The sequence below is a fragment of the Typha angustifolia genome, chromosome 8 (genome assembly GCF_048772165.1).
Source record: "Typha angustifolia cultivar Huaian chromosome 8, ASM4877216v1, whole genome shotgun sequence".
Lineage (NCBI taxonomy): Eukaryota > Viridiplantae > Streptophyta > Magnoliopsida > Poales > Typhaceae > Typha > Typha angustifolia.
This window is the reverse complement of record NC_133246.1, coordinates 9817310-9829335: the sequence shown is the minus strand read 5'-3', so window position 1 is coordinate 9829335 and position 12026 is coordinate 9817310. Positions and strand designations below refer to the sequence as shown.

At 35.3% G+C, this 12026-nt stretch overlaps 1 protein-coding gene across 7 annotated transcripts in view; it reads right to left on the bottom strand.

The window, feature by feature from the left end:
- Nucleotides 1–670: 670 nt before the first annotated feature.
- The window catches only part of LOC140766194 (1,4-alpha-glucan-branching enzyme 3, chloroplastic/amyloplastic), a 64855-nt gene continuing 53499 nt past the window's right edge, over nt 671–12026 (bottom strand). The window contains exons 14-21 of one of the 7 annotated variants that reach the window (XM_073105657.1): nt 11519–11596; nt 11273–11383; nt 8913–8993; nt 5391–5495; nt 1714–1799; nt 1540–1594; nt 1362–1466; nt 671–1196 (exon numbers count right to left, since the gene is read on the bottom strand). In XM_073105657.1, the coding sequence (XP_072961758.1) occupies nt 1434–1466; nt 1540–1594; nt 1714–1799; nt 5391–5495; nt 8913–8993; nt 11273–11383; nt 11519–11596 (549 nt within the window). In that variant the 3' untranslated portion in view covers nt 671–1196; nt 1362–1433. Of the gene's footprint in view, nt 1197–1361; nt 1467–1539; nt 1595–1713; nt 1800–5390; nt 5496–8912; nt 8994–11272; nt 11384–11518; nt 11597–12026 lie in introns of those variants that run through there. The other 6 variants (XM_073105655.1, XM_073105660.1, XM_073105658.1 and 3 more) reach the window with 6 other exon arrangements.

Sequence of the window (12026 nt, the reverse complement as noted above, 5' to 3'; positions counted from 1 at the left end):
AGTAATAAGCTAACTATTTGCATAAATGTTTGTCTTTTTTTATGTGAAAACCTTTCTTTGGAATTGAAGGGAATTGATGCCATCAATCACTCGATTACTCAATTGTAAATGTGGAGGAGGCCTAACCTTCCAATGTTCATAAAATGAAAAGGAAGAACCAAAGGACCACTGGGCAATCATCCACTAGCTAAAGCTCAATCTCATCATAGGAATGAGCGGTACGATGTTTCTCAAAATCTGAAGACCAAGCGAAATTTAGCACCGTTTGATACCGGTAGGATTGATCAATAATCTTAAAGGAAGTGAGGACTATGAGCAAGGGAAAAGTCTTAAACGAAGAAAGTACAACTTGTTTAACTTTGATAGATTCTTACATGAACAACCCACATCTATTAATAGGTAGATATAAGGACGCTCTGCATAAATAAATAAAAAAATTCTATTCTAGAAAACTAAAATACCAAGAATCATATTTTAATTATTATAACTCCTAAATTAAAGGTAGTTCCCAAAATCTGGAAAGCCCAGAACTTTGGAACCCTAACACCAGTTCACCTGATCTTGGGCATGTCACAAAGAAGATATAATAATCTACAACTTTGATATCTTGCAGTTTTTCCAAAATCTGTTATTTCATAACCAGAGTTTTCAAAGGAATATGGAAGCAGGAAGAAGGAGATTATTTGCTACATCTTTTGTCAGCGAACCACAGAATTAATAGGAGAGGACAAGGGAATCGTGCAAACAATTCAAGCTTGAGCCGAGACTGATTCTAAAGTTGATTTGAACTCATCTTAGTCATTGCTACCCGGCGGCTAGCTAAAGCACTCAAAATTAGAACTACATTAGCCTAGATTAATCATTGATCCTTTGAAAATTTGTTCCAATCTTTTGTAGCTCAAATCAAGCTTGGCTAGATTACTCACCTAACTCTACTGTTTCAGTTTAAACAGACATATAACTTTTATCGATACACATAGAAGAGCACAAATGCACTTTTTAAAAGTGCAACTAAATAAAAGCACAATAGACCGCCAATCTCCGAGAAAGCACTCTGGCTGTATAGGCATAAAAAGTGGCCAGCAGCAAACAAGTCTGGCATCATTCGAGTTCAGAATGAGTAGGCCATCACTGGAGCAATACAAGGGCCACAGTCACGGGCTTCAAGTTCTGAAAGTGCTTGCTTGGTCGATGTACTGCAAAAGAACAGAAAACGCATAATATAAAACCAAGGTCATGGCCTTGGGAGTTCCACTAAAGAGTCTGCTTGAATAAAGCAACATAAGTCTTTTCAATGCAAGCTCTTAATTCAAAAGAATTAAAAAGTGAAAGAAACTCAAAAGATAAGAATCTCCTCATACCGCTTTCTGTTATCATCCTTATCTCGTTTGATGCATATTTACTATAAGAGCAACTGCATGCCGTAGGTCAGTTCAAATTCTCAAAATGCGCACCAATTTGTATACCTGCCAATGTCGAATTATTGGAAAAGAACAATAAAGAAGCAAGTGTAGTAAAATCTACCATTCTATCTCCTACCTGAGCACTTCTACGAGGCAATGCTAACCTGAGGGAATTCCGATAACCATCAGCCCTGTAATGCATAGTACCCATGTCAGGCTACGGTGGCTCTATTTCTACGAGACTATGACCTACTCAAATGAACATCATACAGATAATATAAAATGTTATAAATAGTATGTCAAGTAAAACCTTTTGGCACTTGTCCTCAAAACACACTGATCACTCTTAAGCTCACCATGTCCACCATATCTGATGTCATCACTGTTGAGTATTATCTGTGAGAAATCAGCAGATTCAGGATTAAATGCACAACAAGTTCCTATGCAGATGTATAAAAAAGCCATCAGCGAACCAAAGAATGAAAAACACAAACTTATAAAGGGAAGTTGTTGTAGTTTTAAAGTTCTAAAGGGACTTTCGAACTAAAAAGTTTACTCGTGCAGACATAGGAAGGCAGCCCACTCAGTGACACTTTGACTAAGCGACACATCATAAGGGAGAGACTTTGATGTTAAGGGTATTTGTCTTTTTTCTATTATGAGTATTTTACCCTATTTGTCTTTTTAGGGTTTTCCTATATAAAGGCTTGCTATATTGTAATATAGAATTAACAAATATTTCGAGATTTTGAAATCATCTATTTTCTTTTCCGGTAGTGGATTATAACACCTCGTTGGTGGATTCCATGGGTTGACACCTTTATTCTTCTTCAATATCATTGTTCTATATCAATTTTAGTATTACTGCCGAAGATCCTAGTATATGTACGGTCCAATTATCGGGTTTTATACCGCCTTGCACTTATTCTTTGCTCAATCACTTGTGCCATGAAAGTCGGATCATAACGAACTACGCTGTCACATGAGGAGATTAACAGTGTCAATGAACAAGAAAAACCCGTCATTATCATGGAACCACAAAGCAAGACCCCATAATCGCCAAAAGTAAAGTGTTCACGCATCATCCAATATTTCATCACCATAATGATAGATCAATCTTCCTTTCTGCCATAGGTAGGTAAAAAGGGGAGAGTGAGAAGTAGAGAGCACCTGCTTGAAAAATCAAATTTTCAAAATTCAAATTATGGTGACCTATCCTTTCCTTAAGATCTCAACAAATTTAATTTTCCCCTAATCCTATCATCAAATCCTAATAATCCAAAACTACCCAAGCCTAAACTAAACTTCTTTTCAAAGCACCCAACCCATTAGCCCATTAAACTCCCTCATGTGACCCAGCACAACAAATTGGATTAGGCAAGCCAGCTAATGCAAACCCCAAATTCAAATTAACTCAACCAATCCAATTTATTAGCCTTTAATCCCTGTTCTTCTAGCTCGAGCTTTCCCTTACCTTTCTCAAACCCTAGCCGATTGTCCCACCACAAGATCTGCCAACCCTCTCCACTAGAGTCAGCAGTTCTTTGCTAGGTCCAGCCTCAGCTTCACTACCACTCTCGATATCTTTATCGCCCTACATCGCAATCGCCTTCTCATCCACTACCACCATCACAGCCTTCTCAGCCACAGAAGATCGCCTTGACATCCCCGCGGATGTCAGCGTCACTTACAAAACCACAATTATCTCCAACAACATCACTGTCGCATCATTTCTCCACCAGCTTTACTCTGTTGCCATTTCATCTTTGTCGTTACCACTTTCTTCTCCAACACACCTCTACTTCATCGACCATCCCTCGTTAGCTACACCACCACCGAGCATTACTGCCCCTGTTGTTGCCTTATTGCCGCTCATCTTCTCCATAGCACCGTCATTGCGTTGCCGATCTCCAACTCTGGCTCTGACAATTGCTCAAACCCTTATAATCTTGCTATAGATCAGCTACCAATATCCGTGTGTTATGAACCGAATAAAGCTCAGTCAATAACAAGGGTCTAAGCGTCGATTAAAGTGGGACCAACAAGTTGATGAGGGTGGAAGATGGTAAGCATGGTGGAGAGAGAAAAAGAGGGCGGTAGTAGTGGTGATAGGGGTAGATTAGATTATGACTATTCCTATGTTACTCTTACTACTCATACTCCTATAGTAGTCTAATGCTAAAAAATAATCTCAATGCTTCCATGAATAAACAAATAAACCAACCCTTCCTATTAATAAGGGTCGGGTACAACAAATCCTACTAGAATTAGGACTAGCCTTGAATGCTCACATGACTCTAACTAGGATTACCCCTAAAGACTTACATGACTCGAACTAGAATTAGTCCTAAGGGCTTAAAGATAAACATGAATTAATAACCCATTCAACCTAGTCGGGCACACTCCCCCCCTAACATGGTCTATGGCCCATGACGCCTGATTCTAGCTCCATTTTGCTCGAACAACATCATCTCACCTCCTTGGCCTTCACCAGACTAAGCCTTGGATGCCACTACCCCTGTTCCTCCACAGTGGCAACTATCATGGCAACTTCATTTTAGCTTCAATCATCAAGTTGTCGTTTCTTATCTGACTTTGATGAGTTTGACCTAAAATGAGACGGTCAAACTCCTGATCTAAGTCTTCTTAATATTCCATCTAAGTATCCTATGTTCATGTTGTGCTTCTCTAACAGTTCAAGTCCCTCATACGTGTCGTACAACCCATCATTCTATATCTGTCACTCCAGCCTCTTTAGCAATATCTATAAGGTCAAAGAGAACCTCCCTCCTTATCAAATAATGGGTCCTCCTGATTCTCGACAGTCTTCATCCGTTCTATTATAGGATTCTCCTCGTACGCTGAAAGACCAGTATTCAAATCTCCCTCATCTCTCTCCCGATCCTTCATTGCATGTCGCAGACATAGCCTCATATTGTAATGGACATATACCAATTTCTCCAATCGTGCATATGAAAAACAATACTTATGTTGGCATGAATCAATTCAAAAGTTGACCAATTACGCTAACATCCAATAAATAAGATCATCTAGAGGAGGATGCGAACAACAAACTTCTTAAGATTGATGGCTCCACATGATATATCATGTTTGTCATAAGATTGATGGCTTCATTATTAGCAAAACAAGTACCAAGTAGCATGGCCTCCTTAGTTCCTACACCTATTTTTACATAATTTGAATGAATTTGACATTAATTTCAGATTTATTTTTGGAATTTGGAAAAAATTTTGGGGAAACAAAGTTTTCTTATTAATTCTTACATTTCAAAGAGTATTTACATAATAATTTATCTAAGAAAATTGAGCTAGATATATCATTTTCACACTGCAAATTAAATTTTTCAATATTGAAAAAGAGAAAAAACCCTAAAGAGAATGAAAGAAAAATAGGATTTGAAGATGAAATGTTATCGTAGGTCGAAAACATCTATGAACTAGTGATTTGTCACAGGCCACTTATCTTCTTCCAAAATAAACCCATTTCGAGGTTGTTAAGGCACTCCAATTTTCTAGTCAACTATATCTTTATCATATATGGAATGTCTTGATTGGCTAGAAGCTCCTACTATAGAAAGAATTTAGCAAAGCGACAAGAGATAAAGTTGATGTGGGATTCAAATTCTATATTTTCTTCTTTAACTAGGAGCATCCTTCCTATTCAAGGAGCTCCCACTATTATAGATGATTTGTACTCATGGCTTGGTATGGATCTCTTTTAGTGAAAAGGATTCATTACTAAGCTATTCTATTTTTCTTCTTTGTATTCTCATAATTTTCTTTATGGTGTAGCATCCAATTGTTGAGTTGGTGATATACGTTCCCTCTCTCCGTAGCCACATTTGGATGTATAAGAAAAGAAAAATTGTTGTTACATGCTGTGATATAAAGGACTCATGACAATTAAGTCCGTAGAAATGCATGTCAAAAGAAAAACAATAAAATTAAGAAAAAATGAGTTACCCACTTGATATTCCCCAGCTTCATCTACACCAACACGATACATCTCATAAGATTTTTCAGGATGGAAATTGAATATGAAGAGAAAAGCTCCTCTAATGTAAGATATGACCTGTCCACGATTACATTAGTACAATTATCAAGATGTATACAATTCAGAAAAGGTGTAAAAATGAAGCAGCATTTTTCTTGCTTTAAATGATTTTAAAACCTAATAAGTTGCTTTAGCTTTATGTAAATAGTTTTGTAGAAGGTAGCACTAAACCTCCTATGAAAATTATGTTAGAAGACATCAAGTTAACAGACTGTGCACACATACATTCACTCCAATTGTTTTACTATGCAATTCTTCCATCATATAAATCTACAAAAAATTGTCCCATTTGTAGCATCAGTAAATATGATTCTACATCATACCATATAATAGTCTACAATGATATTGTCATATGGATAGTGCTTAAATATTAATTCAAGAGTACTATTAAGAATTCCACTCCAACCATAATGTTCATGATTGTTGCCCCATTTGTGGCATTCGATTAGTCATTCAAAAATATGATAGAAACATGATTTCATTGTATCAATGAACCAAATAATTTCAGGCTTGTAACTATTTTGTGCTAAATTGGCTTACTAGCCATTATAAATGTATACAAGTATACAACAATTTGATTATTGTTTTCTTAAAATTATCAACTGAGCTAATTATTTTAAAATTGCAAGTCACATAGTTTGATATAGTTATGGTTTAAAATTATAACTGCACTAACAATTTATGGTTGAGTGGTGATATGTTAATATGTTATATGATGGTCAACATAAAGTGTTGTCTCAGAAGGCTGTATCTTAAACTAGTATATATAACAGAATTTTGTAATACAACGATAAACATATAGAATATTATCATAAATTGTTTGACTAATCAAATACATCTATACCCATGAATCAATTTCCCAAATAAGTTCGTAGCAATATTAGTGATGCAAATCTAGTATGAATGCAATATTTTGGAGAACAATCAACCCAAACAACTAAAATAAAATATAGTAAGCAATAACTGACAATAATGTAATCGATTAAAAAGATCACTACTAGATGGAAGGAGAGAAAACCACTCAGATAAGGCAGTAACTTCCTCAGCTCTCAAATAAGTATATTAACAGTAGAAAAACCTAAAATATGGTGTAAGGAAATACTTTAGAGTTTAGGTTTACCAATAGATAGAATAGTAGTGCTTTTACTTTGAAATCACGTCTTTCCCTTCACATCCGGACACCCAAAGATTCTCTTTCACTACTAGAATCTTCTGAACAACAATAGTAACCAATAAAAAGTAGAGATCGAAGAAGGAGAGGTTTAGAGAGAAAATAGAAGAGATTAGAGAAGAATCTTAAGATGGAGTAGGAGAGAGGGAGAGAGAGGGAGAGAGAAGAAAAAGACCACAGGAGAGAAAATGAGAGATTTTAAATAAATCTTATTCAATCGTCCCTTGTTTCTCATGCAATAACCCTTAAATAGGTTAATAACTTTTATTTTAGCTAATTCTAATAGGACTCTAATTGATCATCTTACCTAAATTGATTAACCTAATTTAGGTAATAAATCAATGTGAACATCCCCCATATATAAGTTTACCATAACTATCAATTGAGATTCTAATAGAAATTCATTTCCTAATAGGAATTTATTTCCTAATAGGACCCTAATTGATTAGGTTTTACCTAAATCGACTAACCCAATTTAGGTAATAACTCAATACGGACATCCCCTGCATATAGGCACTTACCATATCTATCAACTGACTAATTCAATTAACCATTTGAATTAAAAAACAACTCAACAAATTAAATGTAAAAATAAGTTGAGCCTAATTAGCTCAATTAGACAAAAATTGGACTCAACCAACTTTATTTTGGTCAAATTGAAGATGATGTCCACATCAATTAGCTACGCCTAAGAACAAATACGAGTTCATGTCCATGTGCAGAAGTCAAATTATTAGGTCAGTCAAACTCAGAATCCACAGACAAATCAATAGAACACGAGAGCTATTAAGGACATTCTTACCTTATGGCCTTTCTTACCCATTTGATGCATGCTTGAATTCCAAATCATGTTTTACCGCAAATTTTAAGTATAGAAACTGGGATACATATGTTGGATAATTGACTTTGGTAGCTTAAGAGTACAAAAGACGTACTCGAGAAACTATAAATTAGCAAAATTACCCAAGCAAGATCAACATCTCCCCATTATTTAAGGATCCATTTTATTGTACAAAGATATTGCCAGATAGAAATATGTTGTCAGGTAGTAATAGTGACAAATCAACTAGGTTTATCTAGTAAGCTATCCTTATAGACAAATGGATTGTAGGGATGCCAAAATAAGGATTTTATATTATAATGTCAATTTGTATGATTTATAGATTAAGTTGTTTGGCATGCTTTCGTTACTTAGTAACAAAGATAATTGTAAGGATAATCTGGCATGAATTGTTAGTTCTTGCTCATGAGCAAATTGATGACATCTGGAACTATTACATAATAGGACAAGTTTTCAGTTAATAAAATTCAAATACATACAACTACTTTATGTGCCAAAGTTACACACACGCGTGCACACACACGCGCGCGCACACACACGCGCGCGCACACACACACGCACAAATATATATATGATATCCCCCTAGCTCCTAGTGCACTGTATCCTTAATCTTTCAAGACTTTGTATCGACACATCTGTCTATGTTGTTTGCATCCTGTACATAATCATCTAGTATTATGTGGTATCATAAAGGCCTTTTGGGTCAATAAGTTAGTATGTTGTTAGGTTTTATTGGTACCTATACAATGAACCTTTCAAGGGAATAAAGAAAAGAAAGATGCTTTTTATTCTTCCTATGCATGTAGCGTAGTTCCTTCGGTGTGATTCCAACATGCTAGAGGAAGTCTGGTAGTTATCTTTTTCATCTAATCTAACATTTTCTTTCTTCTTTTCTCTCTTAATTGTTCTTCTTATCTATACTCTCATTTATTCTCTTTTTCCATCAATTTCTCCTCTGTCGCTGTTTAGTTTATTTTCATTGCAGAAAACCAGAATAATTTTTTTTCAGGATTTTAGTATTGTAGCAGCAGTACCATCAGCAGTGTAGTAACCAATACCACCAGGTGCTTTAGCAACCTATACAACTTCTCTTCAATCAGACTTCAGATCAGATATTTTTCTTATTCCTTCTATTATTTTCTCTTCTTTTTTTTTTCTAGTCTAATTTCAGTTTTTCTATTGAACTCTATATTTGTTTCTCCTTTGTTCTTCTATATTTGCTCTACATCAGCTTGCAATCAGAGTTATTCGTCCTACATCAGTTTGGTATAGGAGCTATATCACCCCACATCAGGTACTAGATTTAAATTAAAACTACTTTCCCGTTCATGTATATCTGCAACTACTAGTAAACATTCATCCAAGTCACAGTAATAACATATTGAAACAAAAAATACTAGAAGTGATAAGTAGAATTTCATACCATACTCGAGTCATTACAATGGTGAACGCTGGGTGGACCTCTGGAGAGCATACTTTCATTTTTGTCCAAGCTCATCATGTCCTACAAAGAAAATAAAGCTAATAAGATTAGGTATTGTCAAAAAAATCCACATGAAATTATTAATTTATATATATGCCAGATATAACAAACCTTATGGGCAATAATACAGGAACTGGGATGATATTAAACTATTAAAGCATAACATCCACAAATAAACTGCAGAAAATATAGTATGACCAATTGTTTATGTCCATATGCTTTTATTTTGGGTTAACAACTTGTTTTGTAAGCTTGTCGTTCAACAGACAGAAGTTGTGGCCAATAGTACCAATGTTAGATATCTAACTTAGTATATCGTAATTGCTCCAATAAATTCCCACAAGTTTGTTAAAAAAGGATTCTCTAGGGGACAAGATAGTTGCTCCAATAAATTCCCACAATTTTGCCAAAAGAAAAAGTGTTCCCAGTGGATAGGCTTCCTCCTATGTGGTGTCTACAGAGGGGAGCTCCTCATTTTTGAAGAGGTTGTTTCCAACACCCAAGACCAATGTTTTGAAAGGAGGTTTTGACGGCCGCCTTGGCAGTGGTGACCCATAGATAGCACCATATAATCCATATGCCGTTGTTTATGCAGTTTTTGGTAGCTATTTGGAAGATGTGATTCAGGGTAGTAGGCATGAGTTGTAGTTTTATATTTTTAAAAAAAATATGATTCTACCAAATGCTATGTTGTATTCTAATGTTATTTGGTACATTTATACATGTACTAGTCCATTACAAACCAAATTTTGCATAAAGTATACATCATATCACTTAGGTGCATAGCCGCCCACATATGCACCAACATGCCGTTTATGTGTTATGTAGTGGGGTGGTATGTGGGCACCTTTCACAACATAGCCCAAGACATCTTGGACCAAGCCTTGTGGTCACACACTGTGACACCATGGAATCTAGTTACGGCTGATCTCAAGTCAGATCAGCCGAAATGGATCGGGATCGGCTGTTGATTGGTTTCGACTATATCGATTGATCCCACCCGATATGGGTGGGGGAGAGAAAGAGAGAAAAGGAGGGAGGAAGAGAGAGATAGAGAGGTAGGCTACGATAGTAAGAGAAGGCAAAAGAGAGGAAAAAGAGAGGAAGAGAAAAGAGATAGAGAGAGAATAAATGGTGAGAAAATAGAGAGGTGGGTTGCGACAGTAAGAGGGAGAGAGAAGAAGAGAAATTTTCTTCTTCTTCACTACACCATAGTTTTTCTTCTTTTTTATTTTCTTCCACTCGCTCTCTCTAATCTCTTCTTTTTCTAGGACTCTTTTAAACTCGCAATCAACCAAATCCTAGTAAAACTTATCTAAAAATTAAAAACAAACAAACAACCAAATCTCCTAAATTTTAGGATTTTTAACCAAATAAGACAATCCAAAATATTTTTAGCTAAATATCCACACACAAAATGAAAATCTAATTCCCATAAATCCTACACCACCAATTCTAGATTTGGTATCATTTTTCTCTAGAACTGTTTAGAACTCACTTGAATCACACAGATTACAAGTTTCTTTTGAGCTACAAGGATAGTATGCCCCCTATTACCACGAACTTACACAGATTACCTTTCAACTTAGGACTAGAACAATTTGTCTAATTCCTAGGCCTCAAAGACAGAAGGTTCATCCTTCCTATTTATTTTGCAATAAAAGACTAAGGTTTTCCATTTTCAAATGGATTTATAAATGAATTTTAAATGGATTTCCTATGGGTTTTAGAGACAGCTTACAATGTAATTTGCACATTTATGTATAAAGATATATAGTTAGATACTTTGCCATGTTGTTATTCGTATATTGGAAATTTCACATGTCAGATGCTCATATCTCTGACACCCATATTGACATCATCCTTGTGTCTGATGAGCATACTGTAGCCCCTACAAAGCAGTAAATAACTTTATACGATCTTAAAACAACATAATGAAAATCTAGGACCGGATTCTAGAAGCATGATGGTTACACCACGTCAATTGCATTCAAAAAGTAAAAAATTGTTGATAAAGGAAAGAAATTTAGTACAATAATGAAAGCAGATGTTCTAATTTCTACCTAGACGTTGAATCCAATCGGAAGTACCCATAAATGTAAGCTGACAGGCACAACCTGAAGCAAGCATTACAAGAAAAGGTACTCTGTCGTAGGTTCATGCTATTATCTTTTGTTACTCTACAGTATAATTTACCCTAAATAACTGAGTAACTATTGAAACAGAAAGGCATGACTATGGACAATTTCTCACATCATGCTGCATCTACACTGTAAATGCACCAATGCAAAAATACTTACCTTATCAAAATTGAAAAGATTATTGTGAACTCCTTTATCCATCAATAGGTCCCATCGACGATTGGCAAAGGCAAATGAAAAGTTGTTGCTTGCCATAGGAAATTCAACCCTCTATTCAAGTAAAGCAAAAGGACTTCTTAAGTTCTAAATTCAAGATTATTGGAAAATACAAAAGTATCAACAAATAGAAGGGAAAAAAACTGAAAATAAATATAGAGCAGCATAAAAAAGGATTGGATATCTTACATTTGGATGTGCAAATTCATTGCCCATAAAATTGAGGTATGCACGTCCACAAGTTGTAAAAGTAATTAGTTTAATCATCTGCAACAAATCAAAGTTGATATAATTAGTGAGTTTGCAGCAATAACATTGATCATAGGAATATATAGTTGACAGTAGGTAACTGACAGATAACCAACATAAGGTATATATGATTTCACACCTCCAATTGAAAAAAGATGAAAAGGAACACAATATTTTAGATAAACCCAACTAAATATGATATGTTGACACCCAGAATGTAAATTAAGTTGCACATTAAACATGCATTGTGTTATCCCAATTGGACACGACGAATGAATCTTAAAAGTTCTTTGATGTCACATTAAGTGGTACTAATTAGGTTCTCACAATGTATCTTTCTCCTCCTCATCACACCTCCTAATATACTTGTTTCAACTACGGTCAATATGTTGTTCTACTTCCTAGTTGCAACTTTGTACTGAAAATATAGTGGATCTTTAAGGTCTTG